At 42.5% G+C, this 21,432-nt stretch overlaps 1 protein-coding gene across 1 annotated transcript in view; it reads left to right on the forward strand.

The window, feature by feature from the left end:
* Positions 1-4,158: 4,158 nt before the first annotated feature.
* Positions 4,159-21,432, forward strand: part of LOC309401393 (vomeronasal type-2 receptor 26-like) — a gene marked incomplete at both ends in the record, with an annotated part of 43,151 nt that continues 25,877 nt past the window's right edge. Inside the window, one exon of the mRNA XM_081970462.1 lies at positions 4,159-4,217. Coding sequence (XP_081826588.1) covers positions 4,159-4,217 — 59 coding nt within the window. The remainder of the gene's footprint in view (positions 4,218-21,432) is intronic.

The raw sequence follows: 21,432 nt of genomic DNA on the forward strand, positions 1-21,432 counted from the left end.
GCAAATATCTAACACCCCTCCCTTCTTAGTAGGCGCATTCCAGTTCGTTTCGTAGTCCTGTAAGTATGCGGGTCTTTGCCTTGTTCTGGTCGACCTGCGTAGTTCGGGTTGAGCCGGTTCCTGTACTTGGTCAGACAGGTGTCTTTGTTCCACTCCCCTGGTTGGTGTCCGTTCGTTCGGGATACGCTCCGTAGTTACACCGACCTCGGGTACCTTTTCCGGTTCTGCTGAATTGAAGTTGTCTGTGAGGGGTGAGAAGGCTTGTTCTTTCTGTGTAAGCAACACCTCGGTAGGAATTAGCTCTTCGTTTGGTGACCTAAGATTGGAATAGGTTAGGCGACCCCGGAGTTGGTCAATGTGCCTCTTCCAATTCCTACCATCCTCCAGCTCCAACAGATAAGAGTGAGGTCTGGTGATGCCTATTACCTTTGCAGGAATCCATAGAGTTCCCCCTACATAGTTGTGGGCGTATACTGGATCCCCTATGCTAAAGTTCCGAATCTTACTTGTGGAGTCCAGGGGTGACGTGGCAGAGTAATTTGGGTGTAGCCGGTCTAGGTGGGACCTGAGCCGGCGGCCCATGAGAAGCTCGGCGGGGCTCCTCCCTGTGGTGGCGCTGGCCGTAATGTGTTGGATCAAAAGGTAGTGGTCAACCCGTGTTTGCCAATCACCCGGGCCGATCCTAGCGAGGGCCTCTTTTGCGGATCGCACCATTCTCTCCGCCTGGCCATTGGATGCCGGATGGAATGACGCGACCAGGGCATGCCGAATTCCCTGGCTGGCTAAGTAGGTCTCCAATTGCATGGCCGTGAATTGGGGCCCATTGTCGGAGACCAGAACATCGGGCAGGCCATGAGTGGAGAAAAGTCTCCGTAGTACCTTGATGACCGCCTCTGCCGTGGTAGAGGTCATCAGGACTACCTCTAGCCACTTCGAATATGCGTCCACAACTATTAAGAACGTATGGTCCTGAACTGGTCCTGCAAAATCTATGTGCACCCTCGGCCAGGGTGCCTGCGGTCGCTCCCACTCCTTGGCAGCCGCCTCTGGGGGAGCTGGTCTGAATTCCTGACAAGGGTTGCATGTGGCCACCCATTCCTCAATCTCCCTGTCCATGTTAGGCCACCAGACGTAGCTCCTGGCCAATGCCTTCATCCTTACGATACCTGGGTGTCCCACATGTAAAGCCTCTAATACATTTCTTCGTAGTTTGTTTGGTACAACCACTCGATCCCCCCACAATAAACAACCTTTCAATACCGACAGTTCATCGCGCTTAGACCAAAACTGTTTAAACTCGGGTCCCACAAGTCCCTTGGGCCACCCCCTCCATACCCATGTTAGTACTTGTTTGATTACGCTGTCCTTATTTGAGAAACGGGCAACATCAGCAGTGTCCAAACAGTCAATCAAAAGGACCGGTGTCTCCGGAGTGGGGTCGGCCAACAGATTCGGCAATGGGCAACGGCTTAATGCGTCCACATGCCCCAAAATGGAACCCGGTCGGTGTACCAGCTTGTAAGAGTACGCAGCCAGGAAAACAGTCCACCTGGTCATACGCGGGGAAAGAGATACCGGTGTGGGATGGTATCCTGCTAACAGACCTAGCAACGGCTTGTGGTCTGTTACGAGTTCGAAATCGCGGCCGTAGAGGTACTCATGAAAACGCTTGACTCCCGCTACAGCAGCCAATGCCTCTCTGTCCAATTGGCTATAATTTCGTTCCACAGAAGACAAGATCCACGAGTAGAATGCGATAGGAGCTTCATTTCCATTTGGCATTCTGTGGCTGAGAACTGCGCCAATGCCGAAAGGTGAAGCGTCGCATGTTAATACCAGAGGAAGGGTTTGGCTGTACTGGACCAGTAGAGAATCGGTCGTGAGCAGGCGTTTTACAGCGGTGAAAGCGGCCGCCTCAGATCTTCCCCAGGTCCATTTGGCGTTCTTTGCTAGAAGTCTGTGCAAGGGTTCAGCAACGGTAGCTTTCTGTCTGAGGAAAATGCTGTAGAAGTTAAGAAGTCCGAGGAAGGCCTGCAACTCGGTCTGATTTCGAGGTGTGGGGGCGCCCTGAATTGCTTTGATTTTTTTGGATGTTGGGTGTATTCCCGAGCCATCAATCATTTAGCCCAGGAATTCTACACTGGGCACATTAATTTGGCATTTTTCCTTTTTTAGACGGAGACCCTTTTCACGAATTCTGGTCAGAACTGTTCGAACACGTTTTAAAAGTTGCACCTCATTTGCAGCGGATACTAAGATGTCGTCGAAATAGGGGACGACTCCTGGTATTCCCTGCAAAAGCTGTTCCATGACGCTCTGGAACAGTCCAGGGGCAATACTCACGCCGAATTGAAGGCGGTTGCATTTGAATGCACCCCTATGCGTCACTATAGTCTGGGCCTCCGCTGTGGCGCTATCAACAGGCAACTGCTGGTAAGCCTGTGCCATGTCTAACTTTTCCTGGCCCCAAGGAGTGTAATAAATGTTGTACTATGGGCACAGGGTACACGCTTTGTTGTAGAGCGACATTAATTGTACATTTATAGTCCGCGCAGATGCGGACTGACCCATCTGGCTTTACTGGGGTCACTATTGCGGTTTCCCAACAAGCATGGTCGACTGGTTCTAGGATCCCCTGGTCAACCAGTTTATCTATTTCCTTATAAATTTTTGGTCGGAGGGCAAAAGGCACTCTCCTGGGCTTTAGTCTGATAGGCGCCACATTTGGATCCAAATTAAAAGAGATTGGCGTCCCCACATACTTACCAAGGATGGGGCTGAACACGTCCTCAAACTCCTTAAAAATCTCCTCTGCGCTGCTGTTTTCAATGGCGTTGATGCCTGTGACTTCCAGACCCAGGGCTTCGAACCAGTCCAGTCCCAGGAGGCTTTGCAATGGTGCGCTGGCCACGGTTACCAGCAACTGGACTGTGATGTTCTTGAACTGGACCCGAAATGTGACTTGACCCACGATGGGGACCCTGTTCCCCTGGTAGTCGCGCAGCAAGATGTCCGGGTTTCGCAGCTGGCACTTCGTGAGACTGGGGATCGCCTTCTTCATGGTCGACCACGAGATGATCGTCAGTGATGAGCCCGTGTCGACTTCTAGCTTGCATGGGGCATCCTCAAGGAGGACAGTGAGTTTCAGCTTTTTGGGCCGCTTGGTGCGGACCTGCCCTATCATTCTGAGATAGGTTCTCAGTGGTTCTCTCTGGGCATACTCTCTCTTGGCTGACTCCCTTGGCTCACTCTCTGGGTGCCCTTTGTTTTTCCGCCAAGCCCCTGGGTTGGGCTTCTGTTGGCAGTAAGATGGAGGCTTCCATGTTGTGGCAGGGACTTCGCTCCGGCACACCTTTGCAGTGTGCCCCATTTTGTCACAACGCTGGCAAACAGCGTCCCGGAATCTACAAGTAGACCAGGGATGTTTTCCTCCACAACCTGCGCAGGGCGGCAAATGGGATTTGAATTTCCGCGCTGGTTTTGTGCGGCTGCTGCGCATGCAGTGACTGTCTTCGCTCTCCCTGTCTTCGGTCTCTTGGTCGGTGGTCTCGTGATGCACACGGGTCTGTCTAGTCCTGGATTGGGGTGCATTGTGCTGGCGTTGTAACATCTCCGTTGACTTATCCGCTGATTCCAATGCCCTTGCCTCATCGAGTGCGATCTGCAATGTTAAATTGGATCTTGCCAACAAACGTTTCTGCAGGGAAATGTCCCGCACTCCGCATATGAGGCGATCCAGGATGTGCTCGTCCATATTTCTGAATTCGCAATACGTTGCCACCTTTCGAAGTGCTGCAATGTATTGGTTGATGGTTTCGTCCGCCTTTTGATTCCTCATGTAGAACTCGTGGCGGTGAACGTGTCGGGAAGGCTTGGGTGCGTAGTGTGTCTGCAGCGTCTGTTGTAAAGCCGTCCATGTGACTGCCTGGATGGGGGTTGGCTCCGATAGGTCTCTGGCCATCTCGAAAACCTCCCGACCGCAGTAGCCCAGGAACATGTTCTTTTTTCGGGAGTCCGGTACTCCCATGAGATCGTTTGCCTCAAGGAAGCATTCAAATCTCAGCATGTAGGATTCCCAATGTTCGGCCACTGGGTCGTACGGGGTTGGCGGTGTGTGCATAGCCATCTTGTCCTGCGATTTGAATTTGCCGCGCTGAAATGGCTGCCGGGGTTCCCGCCAATTCCCGGGGCTGGATCACTTGCTGGAATGTCTTCTTGTAGTTCTTTGTCCTATCTGCCTCTCGATCCCACCTTCGTCGCCAGTGTTAGATTCGGGAAAGGAGAGGACAGACTCCAGACAAATGTGACAACAGCTCTTTATTAGTTAAGTAGATCCGATCCAGCTGAATACGGGGTTGTGCAGCTCCCCTTTTATGGGGAGCTGGCAGACCTCCCGACCAATCAGAGTATCCCTTTGTTCCCGCCTAAACGGAGGACCTGAGTGGAGACTTACAGCAGTTTATGCAAATATCTAACAAGATTGTCTTCTGGGGTGTTGGCTATTCCTGCCAGCTTAGTGTTGTATGCAAATGTGATGAGTTCCCCCTCAATTCTCTCGCCTAGATCTTTTTTGAAGATATTGAAGAGTGCTGGGCCTAAAATTGAAGCTTGGGGTACCCCATTCCTTACTTCCCTCCAAGTGGATGAGGTTCCACAGAGGACTACATATTGAATGTAATTTGTCAGCCAGTTACAAAGCCACCTGATGGTGGTGTTACCTATTCCATGTTTTCAAGAATAATTTATTTATTTATTTATTTATTTATTTATTTATTTATTTATTTATTTATTTATTTATTTATTTATTTATTTATTTATTTATTATTATTTATTATTTATTTATTTATTTGTTTGTTTGTTTGTTTATTTATTTATTTACTTGCTTGCTTGCTTGCTTACTTGCTTACTTATGTATTTCCTTATTTACTTACTTACTTACTTACTTACTTACTTGCTTACTTACGTATTTATTAGTTTGTCAAACATGTACAAGATAGCAATATAAATATGAACCTGGACATGAACGAAGGAAATGGATAGAATCAAGATCACGTGAAGTGTTAATACCACTTTATAATGACTTGGTAAGGACACACTTGGAATACTGCATTCAGTTCTAGTCCCCACGGTGTAGAAAACATGTGGAGACTCTAGAAAGAGTGCAGAGAAGAGCAACAAAGATGATTAGGGGACTGGAGACTAAAACGTATGAAGAACGGTTGCAGGAACTGGCTATGTCTAGTTTAATAGAAAGAAGGACTAGGGGAGACATGATAGCAGTGTTCCAATATCTCAGGGGTTGCCACAAAGAAGAGGGAGTCAAACTCTTCTCCAAGGCACCTGAGGGTAGAACAAGAAGCAATGGGTGGAATCTAATCAAGGAGAGAAGCAACTCAGAACTAAGGAGAAATTTCCTGACAGTTAGAACAATTAATCAGTGGAACAGCTTGCCTCCAGAAGTTGTGAATGCTCCAACACTGGATGTCTTTAAGAATATGCTGGATAGCCAACTGTCTGAAATGATATAGGGTTTCCTGCCTAGGCAGGGGTTGGACTAGAAGACCTCCAAGGTCCCTTCCAACTCTGCTATTGTATTGTAATGTATTGTATTGTAATACAAATAAATGGGGACAGTAGGACAGAGATGGTAGGCATGCTGGTGCACTTATGCACTCCCCGTTTACGGATCTCTTAGGAATGGGGTGAGGTCCATGGTAGACAGTTTAAGGTTGAAGCTGTGAAGGTTTGAGGATGTAACCACAGAGTCAGGTAGTGCATTCCAGGTGGTGACCACTCCGTTGCTGAAGTAGTATTTTCTGCAATTGAGTTTGGAGCAGTTTACCTTGAGTTTGTATCGATTGCTTACCCGTGTATTGTTGAGGTTCAAACTGAAGAAGTCGTTGACAGGTAAGATGTTGTAGCCGACAATTTTGTCTACAATGCTGGTGCAGTTCCAGATTATCCAAGCCCAAAATTTCAAGCCTATTCTAGGGATTCTATTTTGAGTAGAGGAGTGGAGTAGTCTTCTTGTGAATTACCTCTGGACCTGCTCAATTGTATTCATTTCTGATATACAGTGTGGTTTCCAGGCAGACGAGGTGTATTTGAGAATTAGTCTGGCAAACGTTTTCAATGCCCTAGTTTGCAGTACAATGTTACTGGAGAAGAAGCTTCGCAAAATTAGGTTAACAACTCTTAACACCTTTTTGGCAATGCAGTTACACTGAGCTCTGTGGCTTAGATCGCTTGAGATGAGTCCTCCTTGGTCCTTGATGGAGTGAGAGTTGTGTATGAGGTCATTTCCAGCTAACTTGTATTTTGTGCTATGATTTTTATTGCCAATGTGTAGGACAGAGCATTTCTTAGTTGAGATTCAGAGTTGCCAAATGCACAACCATTCTGACACATGGTCAAGGTCACTTTGTAGCTTGAACATGTGACATAGTTTTTTGAAAAAAGAGATGTAAATTCCTGCGGAATGATTGAAAGAAACTTCCCATGAAATACTGAATCAATGTTTCAGATGGCAGTGGTGGTTTGAAGAGGTTGAATTATTCAGATTACCCCCAGTCCAGAATAATAGCAAGAATAACATTGAATAAAGGCTCAAATTGTCATGTTTTTTCTATGTTTCTGCAGTTTCATAGCTTCCTGAGAAACTTCCAACATCACAATATTTCCAGAGATGGGATTTCTTTTGAAGAAAATGGAGTTGCTGTTGGTGGCTTTGATATCATGCAGTGGACATCACTTTTGAACAAATCAGATGCGGGGGTGAAAATTGGTTATGTAGAAAGACGAGCCTCCTCGGAAGTCAAGATTTCTGTCAATCAAAGTACCATCCAATGGCCAACATTATTTAACAAAGTAGTTGAGGATGCTCGGATTTTGCTCTTCTGTTTATCTCAATAAGAATTATTTCTTTTGTGGCAGAAAAAAAATAATTCATATTGAGGCCAATTGAGATAACTTCCAAATGAGTGAACTTAAAGCCTCATTAATTTATTAGATATTTTCAGAGTTTGTTGTATAACTTCAAATCCATAAAAAAGCACACACAGATAACTGATTCAGATGGGTTCATTAATTTCTTTATATATATAAGAATAGATGAATAAATGTACAATACCAACAGGTGGTTCTTCCAAGTAAACACAAGGCAGGAGAGTTACAGGCAAACACAAGCAGTTAGTTTCATATCAGCAGACAAGCCCAGAGAGACTGATAGTTTACTTCACAGAACAGCAGATTGTTAATACTGCTAAGCCACGCCCAGATTTCTTACCCCATGTTTACTTGCTAATTATAAGGATACAGATTCAGCAATTGCAGGAAGGTTCCACACCCATTTGCACTATTCAGGTGACCCTGAGGGCACAGATAAATTCCAAGTGCCCTCAAAAACTTTTAGAAACCACCAGATGACTGCAAGGAATATAAATCCTTCCATACTCCACCATTCAGTCAGAACTGAAGAAGCTCCTGGAACTGAGAAGCAAAACGTCTTCAAGGGAAAACAAAGATCAGTGGTCTGGGAGACAATCCAGAATATGAAGGGTTTAGCCCACTGAATTGCATAAGAGAAAGATATGATTAAGAATGTGGTGAGGGAAGTGAGGGCAGATTAAAAAGTCATTTACATCAGTGGTGGGTTTCACATTTTGTTACCACCAATTTGCCATACATGTGTCTGCTTGCTTCTTGGGCGCCCCTTCCATGCATGCACCTGGCCTTGTGCGCTAGCACTTTGCTTGCATGCATGTGCCCGGCCACAAAAACATGCCTGAATAGTTTGGCATAGAACCAGGGAAAGTGGGCAGGCGTGGTGATTTCCCCCCATGATTTTGGGTTTGGGTTTGGGCGAACCACCTCTGATTTACATACAATGGTCAGTTATACAAGAGAAAGATAGGGACTCTAGAGAAACCTAGATGTTGTCATTTGCCCCTTGCAAGTAGAGTAATTAAAGGTCATGCCACTACTTCTTGACTGGTTTTGCTCAATGTGCTCCTGGGCTTCTGGAAGCAGTTGATTTCAGTAAATCCATCTAATTCATAAATTGCCCTGAAATAATCTTTCTATTTATGTTTAGATGGTACCTTATTCAAGATGTACAGAAAGTTGCTCCCCGGGTTACACCAAGCTTGTGAGAGAGGGAGCACCAGTTTGCTGCTACGACTGTTCTCTGTGCATGGAAGGAACATACTCTGTGCAGGAAGGTACAGTAGGTGGCTCCAAATATAATTTTTAAAAAATCAGGATATAATCAATATTCTCTATTGTTTTGGGGGAATATTGGATAAAGAAGCAAGAAAAACATCAACTTTCCTAGAGCATTCCCAAACCATTCAAAGGCACCACATTTTATATGATGATGTGAACATTTAAATAAATAATGAAGGGTAACTGATTTCTATTGACTTGTTACTTTCTTGTTTGGTTTTAGGAAAGAGGATAAGTTTTGAGAGCTGATAATCACATTCGTCTTCAGCCTTTAAAAATAGTGTTGATCATTTTAACTAATGTTGTATAATGTGGATATCCCTGGGCAGAATTATTATGATATTTCTTGAAAATGAAGTAGTTGATTTCTGATGTGGTTTTCATGCTCCTACAGTTGCAGAAACAGATACAGGCTAACCAATTTTATTCCCAGATGCAGCCCATTGTGAAAAGTGTCCAGATGACCAGTATTCCAATAAGAAGCGAGATCAGTGTGTCCCCAAAAATATAAGCTTCTTATCCTATGAAGAATTGTTGGGACTTATCCTGGCTTTCTTTGCCATTGCTTTGTCCCTAACCACTGCCTTTATTCTGGGAGTCTTCATTAAATACCGTGAAACTCCCATAGTCAAAGCCAACAACCGGGACCTCACCTACATTCTTCTGATATCCCTTTTGCTTGCTTTCTTGACCCCCCTTCTGTTTATTGGTCATCCCAAGAAAGTGACTTGCCTTCTTCGGCAAGTCACCTTCAGTTTTGTTTTCTCAGTTGCCGTCTCTTCCTTGCTGGCAAAGACAATTATGGTGGTAGTTGCATTTTTGGCCACGAAGCCAGGCAGTGGCATGAGGAAATGGCTGAGGAAGAGTCTGGCCAACTCTATTGTTTTATCCTGCTCTGGTATTCAAGTATGCATCTGTATCATTTGGCTGGGAATCTTTGCCCCATTCCCAGATTCTGACTTTCAGTCCCAACCAGAACACATCCTGCTGCAATGCAATGAAGGCTCTGTCACCATGTTCTACTCTGCCCTTGGCTACATGGGTTTTCTGGCTGCCATTTGCTTCTTTGTGGCATTTCTGGCTCGAAAGCTGCCTGGTTCCTTCAATGAAGCCAAACTGATTACCTTCAGCATGTTGGTTTTTTGCAGTGTTTGGATCTCCTTTGTCCCCACCTACCTGAGCACCAAGGGGAAATACATGGTAGCCGTGCAGATCTTCTCCATCCTGGCCTCTAGCCTAGGTTTACTGGGCTGCATCTTTATCCCCAAATGCTACATTATTATCCTGAGACCTGCCCTGAACAACAAAGAACATCTGATGATGAAAACTCATTAAGGTTTCTTATGTTGGTGTTTATTTTTGTTCAGTTTACATGCAGTACTTTGAACTAATGTTTTATGTGTTGTAGCTTATCTTTCTTCATTCAATGTGAATTTTGAATTATAATAATTGAGTAAAATGTTGCTAAAACAACTCAAATTCTTTGAATTAACCATATCCCTAAATTGCCACAATCTGAATTCATGTTAAATCATAACAATCATCAATGACATTAATAAAATTTCTGAAACCAGGCCAAATAAACTGTTACCAGAGATGTTTTGATGTGGTTTTATATGAAATCAAAGAATATGGCTAATGATGGTGGGTGTTTTTGTTATTATATAGGTTGATTCTGCGGTTGTTATATATTATTTTCTGGGTGATGTTCTTACTTTGTTTTAAAAATATTTAATTTCAAACACTGAATATATTTGATTGATCTCTTCTGGTTGAATAATGTAAGATCACTCACAGTTAAATAAATGAGATAGATAGATAGGTAGATGGGAGAGATCAAGAAACAGAAAAACAGAGAAACATATAACATTCCATATATTAAGAATAGATAAATTATGAGCATGAACTTCAGAGCAGCTTTAACCCCAGAGGGGTTAGCGAAGGTAGAGGGGAAGCCCCAAAGACTATATGGAGAAAGGCAATCTCCTGATGGAACATAGGGAAACCCCTTGGAGCCAGCTGGAAAAAAGATGGTCATTATGGCCAACCCAAAGCTGTGACAGATTGATGAAACACATGAAGATAAAAATCAAAGAGCAACATGGCTGAACTGGATGAGAACTCTCTAATCTTCTGCAAATGAATTTACCCTGATATACCACTAGAAAACCATGAAAGTGGGACTCAAAAAAAGGGGTTGAGCAGGATTTTTGCTCCATGAGAGTAGTGCCAACTAAGCTTCCAGAGCTATTGATGTATCTGGAAAATATTAACAAAGCAACAGTAAAAAAGGGGTGGAAACTGAGCTAGAAAAAAGCCTAGACTATGTTTTTGAAAGAACTTTAAAAAAAATCAAAGAATACTAGGAATATGCTTCCTATTATTGTTGTTGGACTGATGTCGGATTTAAAACACTTAAGGAGAAGCCTTTCCAACATTTAAAAAAGAACAAGGTCTGTCAGGGGGAAAAAAAATGCCCTGGGATCTGAGATCAATGGACCGTGGCTGATTCCCTTCCGCATATCTTTTGAGATATTGAGAAAAATAAAAGTCTTTAAGTATTCTAATTAATAAACAAACTTTAATAACAAAATAATAAAAGTAAATGAAACAGAAATAACTAATTGGTTACATTTTGATAATGAAAGCTACGTCTGCCAAAGTTGGCTGCCGAACAAAAAAGAGAAGAATTTTTGGAATGTGTAACGCGTGCGCAATAAATCACTTTCAGATAACATTTTGTTTTATGACCTGCGCAATAAAGCTTTCTTAGTTTAACTCTTGAATGTCAGTTTAGGCAGTTCAGGCTTAGCAAACTTTTTAACATCGTGACACCCCTTCTTTTGCTAGTCTGGGCTGACGTCATCAAATCATCAATTAAGGCACATCTTCTTTCGCAGATACTCGTGTTGATTTGCGGCGAGTGGTTTGTTAAGCATGTCTGCAATCTGATCATGTGTAGAAACATATTGCAATTTAACAAAACCTTGCTTAACTAATTGCTTTGTGTTTTGATAACGAATGTCAATGTGTCTGGACCTAGAACCTGTAAAATGTGACTCAGAAATATAAACAACAGATACATTATCTTCCATCACGGTGATTGGTCGAATCGGACGTGTCCAGATATCTGTGATCAAAGCATCAAACCACGTTAGAGAATTACAAGCATCTGAAACACAAGCATATTCAGCTTCAGTAGATGAACATGAAACAAAACTCTGTTTTCTCACTTGCCAGTAAACAGGACAACCATTTAGGAACATCATGTAACCAGAAGTGCTTTTGCGTGACTTCTTGTCGCTCGCCCAGTCGGAATCAACAAAACAAATCAACTTTGGTTGATCAGTGTGTGTTGGTTCTAGCAATAACTTCATGTGTTTAGTGTGTTTCAGGTATTTCAACAACTTCTTAATACATGACCAATGAAATTGTGTTGCCTTACCTACGTGTCGTGATAAAAGATTAACACTAAGTGCGATGTCAGGTCTGGTCCAACTACTAATGTATAATAGTGAACCAATGACTGAACAATAAAGTGTTTGATCCTCGAACTCAGGACTTGGTTCATGTGTTAAGTTGTGAAAATCTGTTTGCATGGGTGTCTTTGTTGTGCTAGCATCTTTCATGTTGCAATGATGTAGAATGTGGTCAATTTTCTCTTCTTGTGAAAGACTAAACCCCTTCTGTGTCTTTTCAATTTGAACACCTAAATAAGTGCTAATGTGCCCTAAAGATTTTAGTGTGAAGTATCTCTGCAAACTTTTGGCAAAAATCTCACTCATTTTCTTATTTGGACCAATATAAACAATATCATCAACATAAACAAGAATTATCTCATATGCATTGTTAGATCTTTTTGTGAACACGCATTCATCAGTTTCGGACTTAATAAAGCCCATTGAATTTAGTTTGTCAGTAAGACATAAATACCACATTAAACCTGACTGTTTCAGACCATAAAGACTTTTGTTCAGGAACCAGGTATCCCCTTCTTGCTTTCGGAATCCTGGAGGGCTTCTCACGTAGATCTCTTCATCTAGGTCTGCATGTAGATAAGCTGTGTCCACATCAAATTGGAAAACTTCTAAACCAAGAATAGTTGCAGTGGTTAAAGCAATTTTTACACTTTCAGTTCTGACTGTTGGTGAGTAAGTGTTTGTGTAGTCCTCAGGATAACGTTGAGCGAAACCCTGAGCTACCAGTCTGGCTTTGTATAAAGACTCACCATTTGGTTTCTTCTTGATTCTGTAGACCCATCGGGTGCCAATGACTTTCTTGTTTGCTGGAGGTTTTGCAGGTGTGAATACATTAAGTTTCTTTAAACTGTCCATTTCATCCTGCATTGCATCATACCATTTGTCTTGTTCTGAATCAGGAAGCTGTTTTATTTGTGTGAATGTCTCAGGAGGAAGAGTAACGTTGCAAATCAAAGGTACTGGTGTTTTTGTCAGTTGCCATGAATAACGTTGTGGAGGGATTCCTTTTGTGGCCCTCTTGGAGCGTCTAGGAACATCAGTCCAGTCTTCTTCTTCATCATCATCATCCTCGTCCTCACGTTCGTCGCTAGCATCAGCATCCGCGGCTTGCGAAGACGGAACATCAGGTTGTGAAGAACTGGTAGAAGGAATATCTGCCTGCGAATTGTCATCAGGCTGCGTGGCATCTGGAACACCATCTCTAGGAAAATAAACTTCAGGATCATTGGAATGAATCCTGGACCAGCCAATGTCTTCCTCAAAATTAGCAGATTGTGAAATGACAATCACATGTTTAGTATCAATGAATTTGTACCATTTTGAATTATCATCAATACCCATAAATCTCAGTCTCTTTGCTACTGTACCTCCCTTTCTTCTTTGACTTAAGGGAGTGTTCACCATAGCATATGAACCAAAAATGTGGAGGTTCTTGAGATCAGGCTTGTAGCCATACAGCATGTAGAAAGGAGTTTGATTGATTACACTGCTCCAAGTACGGTTGACAATGTAATTTGCATATTTGATTGCTTCACCCCAGTATGCGTTACTGAGATTGGCATCTTCTAGAAGACAACGCATCATGGTTTGTAGAACCCCTTGTCTTCTTTCTACGACTCCGTTATGAGCCGGTGTATATGGAGCAGATGTCTGATGAAGAATTCCATTCTTACGCATCCAGTCCTGGAAACGCTGAGACATGAATTCTGCACCACGGTCACTCTGGATTCTGGTGATGCGAACTTGGTATTGTGTAGAAACAAATGCTGCAAAGTCTTTAAAGATCTGAAAGGTCTCAGATTTCTCTCTCATAGGATATACAAATCCATATCTAGAATGATTATCTACAATTGTTAAAAAATACTTTCTGCCACCAAGTGTTGGTGGGAAAGGACCCACTATGTCAGTGTGTACCAAATCAAAAATGCGTGTTGACCGGCGTGTAGCGTGTTTGGGAATTGCAGCCGCCTTGGATTTAGCCTTTTTGCAAACCGCACAATCCAAAAACACCTTACACCCCTTTAGATCCAAACCTTTTGCGAACTCCGGCATCTTTCTAAGAACACGGAAACTGGCATGCCCCAATCTTCTGTGCCACTTATGAATACACCTGGAATGCAAAGGTTTACCAGTTAGTGAATTCTCAACATTAACAGTTTCATGAGGACCCTCAGGCTTGCTCTGAGCAACCTGTTTCTGTTTTCTCTGTTTGTTGGCTTTAGGAGCCTTCGGCACAGTAACGCTTTCTCTCTCTGGGACAACTCTCTCTGGGTTTGCGTTGTGCCTTTTTGGAGTTTGCATACTTGCCTGTGCTTGCCCTTTAGGCTTTGGCTTTAAGTAATAAACACCACCAATCAGCATGGTTTCAGCAACAATATCACCATCTTTAACTAAGTAACTTGCTTTTTCGAGGTGGTGAACCTGGAACTTTAACTCTCTAGACAAGTGACTTTGACTAAGCAAATTACTGGTTGCTGAAGGTATGTAATAAACATCAGGGATGTGTGTATCGAGCTCTTCAATGTAAACAGTTCCTTTTCCCATAACCTTGCAAGTGTGGTTGGTGAAGGAATACAGTTCTCGATACTCGGGCTCTGGTTCGCCCATCTCTGTGAAAAGTTCCCTTCTGTGGGTAACGTGCACAGCTGCTCCACTATCTAAAGTCCACAAAAGACGTCTGTCGAACTTTGGATCAGGTTGTGGAACGTTGGTTATGGCCAGTGTCACAAGTGGAGCTTGTGAATCACGCCTTGCACCACGACGACCTTGTCTTCCGCCTCTACCTCTGCCTCTGGAATCTGTTCCTCTGGGCTGGTACGTGGCGGGAGCTGGAACTCGTTGGGGACAATCCCGGGTGTCATGTCCCACACGGTTGCAGGTGTAGCACTTTGTCATCCTTGGAGCGTAGCCTCTTCCTCGGAAGGGACGTCTGGCTGGAGCCTTTAACGCTGGAGGCCGTTGCAGATGTGGGGTAGCTAACCTGATAGCTTCGTCTTCCACTAAAAGTCTGCAAACGTGGTTAACTGTGCGTTGAGCAATAGGCACGTAGTTAATCTTTGCAACAGCATCTTTCCATTCATAATTCAATGAGTTAATGATGATGCTAATCATTTGGATATCATCGATTACATGGCCATTTTGTCTCAATTCACTTCTCATTCTTTTCAGTTTGGTCAAATGTCCACCAATTCGTTCACCAGGTTTCAACTTCGAACCATGGAACTCGGACATGAGCAAACATGAGGATTCAATTGAAACGGGCCTGTAGCAATCTTCCAAAATAGCCCATATTTCTTGGGCAGTTGCATCAGGTGGAAAGATACCTTGGATCTCAATTTCCATTGACATGAGTAAAGTCGTGATTGCTCTGTTTACGAGGTCTCTTATCGCAGGTGTCCAGGGTTGACGGGGAGGATTAAAAACCATGGAATATGTGCCTTCTCTTCGAAGCAAGAGCGCAATTTCACTAACCCAGGCTTTATAATTCTCTCCTGACTCCTTTAATTTGGACTCACCAGTCAAGGGGGTGACTGTGAATACCTGCTGAGGAACAATTTGTTGCTCTGGTTGCAAATCTGGTTGTTGAACCAGGGGATGCTGGGGTTGCATCATTGGCCTTTGCGTGGCAACATCAAATTGGCTTCCTCGAATTCACCTTTGGCTTTGCCTTTTTCCATCTAGGGAGGATTCGACACCGCCAGGGGGTGTTGAAGACTTAACCTTTGAGGGCAAAGTTTGGGCTTCTGTAAAACTCATAGCTAATTCTTTAAACCTCATCATCTTTTGCTGTAATGATTTTTCTCCGCCAGCAGATGGCAGTGCAGCTTCACTTCTTGGCTGCAGCCCTCTATACATGGCTGGAAGTTCAATGGGCTCAAAGGGACCACGTGACCTCGGTGATGTGTACATGTCTCTTTGTTCTAATTGACCAATGAACTCTGTGGGGTGTGTCTTAGGCTGTTGTTTTGAAGACAAGATGGCGTCCTCAAATATTTTGGGAGTGGGGGAGCTCCTCCTACTTCGCTTTATTTCTTCAAAACACGCTCTCGCCTCCCTAGCATATTTTTCAAACAGCTTTATTTGATCAAGATAGCTTTGCATTTCTTGCTCATCATCTGGGGAGATTTCATAAACTTTGCTTTCTGCGTGGGAGGATTTTTTCTCTGCCGGCAGTTGCCGTTTAGACTTTTGCCGTTCGTTAATTGTATCTTGATAATGAGGAAGATTTACTGACCTCAGTCCGTAGATCTTGCCTTCTGTAACTCCTTCCCTCACATCTGGCTCGGCACCTGAAGAATCTTGCTCCTCTGTGTCTGAGGGAATGGATTCTTTCGAGCGCTTTCCATGTCCGTGTTTTTTTCTTTTCTTTCTCTTCTTTGACATGGCTAATTAGCCTTAGTCGGTTATCTTTAGATAGCATGAAGGGAAAATACAGCCATAAATTGTAGCCATCTCAGCTTGTATCATCGGACCAACTCTGCTACCAAGTTGTCAGGGAAAAAAAAATGCCCTGGGATCTGAGATCAATGGACCGTGGCTGATTCCCTTCTGCATATCTTTTGAGATATTGAGAAAAATAAAAGTCTTTAAGTATTCTAATTAATAAACAAACTTTAATAACAAAATAATAAAAGTAAATGAAACAGAAATAACTAATTGGTTACATTTTGATAATGAAAGCTACGTCTGCCAAAGTTGGCTGCCGAACAAAAAAGAGAAGAATTTTTGGAATGTGTAACGCGTGCGCAATAAATCACTTTCAGATAATATTTTGTTTTATGACCTGCGCAATAAAGCTTTCTTAGTTTAACTCTTGAATGTCAGTTTAGGCAGTTCAGGCTTAGCAAACTTTTTAACATCGTGACAAGGTCACCATCTATACTGACCAGAAAAGTGCATACAAAAGGGAAGTGACTGATGCAATATTTATAAATACTCCATAAAGACTCTTGTGATATTCAGAGAGGACATTAACCAATTTGAATGTGGAAAATATTCTTGGTGAACTTAGAAACTATACATCTATCTAGATATTATTTTGGGGGAAAGCTTAGAGAGCTGATGGGTTTTGGGGCCTCGATGGATTATGAACTTTAATTTGCAAAAAGACTCCCAAAGGACTACAATAGTAACAGTGTGGATAAATTTAATGTGGACTATAAATTTGACTGCTGAAGGAAGAATAAATGGAGGAAGCGCTTACTCTTAAGATATATGAGTAATTGATTATTAATGATTAATAGTTAATTGTTAATTAATCACCTTGTAATCTATAATGTATGTATGTATGTATGTATGTATGTATGTATGTATGTATGTATACTTTTGAGATTGTGGGCTTATCTTTACTGATATTTTTACTAATATAATATTAGAGAGTTGAAGGTGATGCATCAGGGAATAATTTTAAACTGTGTAAAAATAATTACTGTGTTTGCTATTTTGCTATCCTGGCAAGGTGGCTTCTGCACCAACATCTTCTACGTCTAGTCCAACGATCCAACAGACAAAAATTTCTTCATTTTTACAACAGGAAGAAACTGGAGAAAGTTCAAAGGACTTAACTGTTACTCAAATGTTCCAGTCTCTTATGAAGGGTCAAAGTGAATTGAAAAAAGAGGTAGCAGACTTTAAAAATCAGCTCAGAAATGTACAGCAGCAAACAACAGAAAATAAACAAAAAATTGGGGTACTGGAGGAAGGGGCGGTTGGGTTGAGGGAGGAGATTAAGGCAATGCAGAAGGGGAATAGAGAATTGGAAAATGTTATGGTAAAGATGGAGCTCGAAAGAATGTCCCTTTTTCTCAGATTTCAGAACCTACTGGAGACAGAAGATGAAGATCTTAAGGATACTATGTGTACAATCTTAGCAGAATATATTAAGAGAGATAAAGAACAGTTGCTGTGGGATATAGACCTGGTTTATAGGATTAATTCAGAATATGGCAGAAAACACAATGTTCCAAGGGAAGTACACGTTAAATTTCTTAGGAAGACCATGAGGGATGAGGTTTTAGGAGCCCAAAGTGGGGGGCATTAAAATACAAAGAAAAGAAATTACCATTCTTAAACAAATTCTGAAAAAGATAAGAGATAAGAGGAGGAAGTATTCCTCCTTATCCAAGAAACTATACAGCAAAGGAGTTTCGTTTAGATGGTTATTGCCAGAAGGAATGTTGATCTTTTGGGAGGGAAACAGAATTAGAATTAATACAGTTATGGAGGCAGAGGCCTTCATTAAAAAACATAGTGCCCTCCTAGAGGATGAAATTGTAAGTAGTGAAAAAGGTGACAATACACAAAACCTGAGGGAGGGAGGGGCCGTGGCTCCGCCAGAGGACAGGGGGGAGGGAGCAATATTGAAAAGACTCAGGTCACAAAAATAAATGTATCTGAAATAATTGTAATTGTTGATATATTAGAAAGTGGCAAAAGAGATGATTGATCATATGGTTGATACAATGTATAACAAGATGCTGTTTCTGTTTATCTTTTATTTTTTGTTTTTTGCTTTTCTCTGTAAAGGTTGTGAGATCTGGAGGGATTTCTACCCCTAGCACGATGTAGCTGCAAAAAATTTTTGTATATCCATCTACCCTTTTCCCACAAATTTTTAAAAAACCAATATTTTCTTTAAACAAAGATATATGAGTAATTGATTATTAATGATTAATACTTAATTGTTAATTATTAACCTTGTAATCTATAATGTATGTATGTATGTATGTATGTATGTATGTATGTATGCATGCATGTATGTATGTATGTATGTATGCATGTATGTATACATTTGAGATTGTGGGCTTATCTTTACTGATATTTTTACTAATGCAATATTAGAGACTTGAAGGTGATGCATCAGGGAATATGGGAAATAATTTTAAACTGTGTAAAAATAATTACTGTGTTTGCTATTTTGGAAAAGTACTTTTTGATTATCAGAGATGACAAGTACATAGAACCAGAGGTGGATTCCTTCAGGTCCTTTCTGATATGCCAGAAGAGGTAGTGAAAATCTGGTGTACTGGATCAGTCCAGTAGTAATGGTGGTTTGGCCAGGCCCCGGAACCTCTGTCAGAAGCTTTTTTAAGCCCGTTTTCCCTACCACTTTAAAACTAAAAGCGGGGGGGGGGGAGAGGGAGGAAGGAATGGAAGTGTCAGCCTCTGCTTTGCTACTTGCTTTTGGCTGCCATTGAAACGGGGAGTGGGGGGCATGGTATTTGGGAGGGGAAGTTTTCAGTACAGGAGTGAATGGAGAAGGGAGTGTTCTTCTCACCATCTACTGTGCATGCTGCAGATAGTGGATTTGCCGCCAAGGCCAACTGTACGGCATACCAACCTGATGATGCTTTTTGAAGATGCAAGCCACATGACACCGATGGGGTGTGGGGATTGGACTGTGGGATGGGGTTACCAGGGGGAGGGAGTTGGGTCACATATTGATATCTATGTTAACGCATGCTTTTATCCCAGATCTTGCTTTGCTTAGCTGCTATCTATTCAGTAAAAGTACTCTTAATTCTGAAAAATGGAATTGAGTAGTTTCTTTCTTGGTTACTGATGGAGGCTGACCTGACAGAAAGGGAGAAATAAAAAGAAATAAAAAGAAAGAAGGAATCTTCTTGTTGAAATCCACAAGTCTTAATGCTGCAAACTTTAAATTGAAACCTGCTTTAAATTGAAAAGCTCAACAGGAAGGTTACAAAGTGACATTCAGCAGTTTGTTTCTGGGTCAAGTGAACAAACTGGATAAAAGGTAGGATTCTTATATGGTTCTATATTTTTGAAGTTTAGGGGTTTGTGCAATATGGGCTTTGTGTTTCTAAAAGGGTTTGGATGATTTGCAGCTTATGAATGGAACCAAACTTTCTATAGACTCATTATCTCATTATCTATCTGGCAGGCATGTGGAATGAGCCTTTCTGGGAGTAATATTTTATTGGAGTGGGGGTGTCGGTGGCTTCCCACAGAGGGAAAGGAAAAAGAAAGAAAGAAAGAAAAACAGCGCAGCAATTTAGGGCTAGAAGAGTACTCAGTGGTCATCTAGTCCAACCCCCTGCTGCAGCAGGAAACCTTACATTGCCTGGATTATTTTGGTTCCTCAAACAGACAGGAAAATTGCCAGAAAGGAGAAGGAGTTGACTAGCACAATGCTGCCATGCAGAGGAAGGCAGAGATAGTCCTTGACTTATGACTACAATTGAGCCCAAAATTTTGGTTGCTAAACAAAAGCGTTGTTAAGTGAGCTTTACCACGTTTTACCCAATCCATGACATCTCCTGGTGAGTGACATCAAGTTGGCCATGCCCACCCAGTCACATGACCTCTAAGCCATGCCCACAAAATAGGCCACACCCACAGAACAGGTAGTAAAAAAAATTGAAACCCACCCCTGCATCGAACATATCAAAGATAGGAAAGAAAACCTCATCTACATCCTCATCAGCAACATTATCGGAGGCATCAAGCCCATCTAATCAACAATTGAGGCCTGTTAGTTAGGCCTGAAGAAGTCAAGCTTCTTCAAGGGAACTTCCAGCAAATGATAATGAGGAATGAACAGAGGATACAGAAAATAGAAATAAGGGCTGAGCAAACAGGGGGGAAATGGACGAAATGGACAAAAAGCTACCACAGGCTAATAGAAAATTAGAAGAGACAGTTTTAGATCAAAAAGAGTGGGGGTGGGAAAAGGAGCGGGCAGAATGAGAAGGTGCAAGAACAAAAGGACAGAAAGGACAGAAAGAGATAAGAACAACTAGAAGCGTAATAAATAATAATAATAATAAATATTTATTTCTTAGCCGCACCCTCTCCCGAAGGACTCGGGGCGGCGTACAATAAAACATATGAAATAAATATATAGACAAGACATACATATTACAAAAACATATACCAAGACATGTACAAGGAGGAGGTCGGCTAATGAATAAAAACAATAAAATACAATGTTTAGAAACCCCTAAATAATTGAATACAATTAAAATACCCAAATAAAAACCTGTCAGGAGCGATATAGTTAGATCAAAGTTGAGCCAGGCCAGCTACTTGGAATAGGTGGGTCTTGAGCTTTATACGAAAGGAGCGGAGGTCAGAGGTATTCCTAATATCCGGAGGGAGGTCATTCCACAGGGCTGGGCCCACCACAGAGAAGGCTCTACTCCTAGGCGCCGCCCCTCGACACTGTCTGGTGGACGGCACATGGAGGAGGCCCTCTCTGTGCGAGCGGATTGGTCGCAGGGATGTATGGGGCAGAATACGATCCCGCAAGTAACTAGGTCCTGAGCCATGCATAAGTGAAAAGAAGCCTGAAAAGAAAAAGGCTGAGAAAAACAGCCCAAGACACAAACCAGAAGTCTGTTCCCAAACTTCCATTTTGCACATTGGGTGGTTTTTCTCCCTCCGGAGGCTTCAAGAGGCTTGTCCGAAGCCTCCAGAGCAGTGGTGGGTTTCAAACTTTTTAAAAACCTCTTCTGTAGGTGTGGCCTGCTTTGTGGGAGTGGCTTGCCAGCCATTTGACTGGGTAGGAGTGGCTTGCCAGCAATGTGACCGGGTGGAAGTGGCTTGGCAGTCATGTGACTGGGTGGGCATGGCCAACTTGTAAAATGTGGTGAAACTCACTTAACAACGCTCCTGCTTAGCAACCAAAATGTTGGCTCAGAAACTCTGGCATTTCAAGCACGCAAGTCTTAAAGCTGTTAAGTTAGAAGACCCTTGCACCCATAATCCT

This window comes from Natrix helvetica, assembly GCF_964273705.1.
Source record: "Natrix helvetica genome assembly, chromosome: 1".
NCBI classification, from domain to species: domain Eukaryota; kingdom Metazoa; phylum Chordata; class Lepidosauria; order Squamata; family Natricidae; genus Natrix; species Natrix helvetica.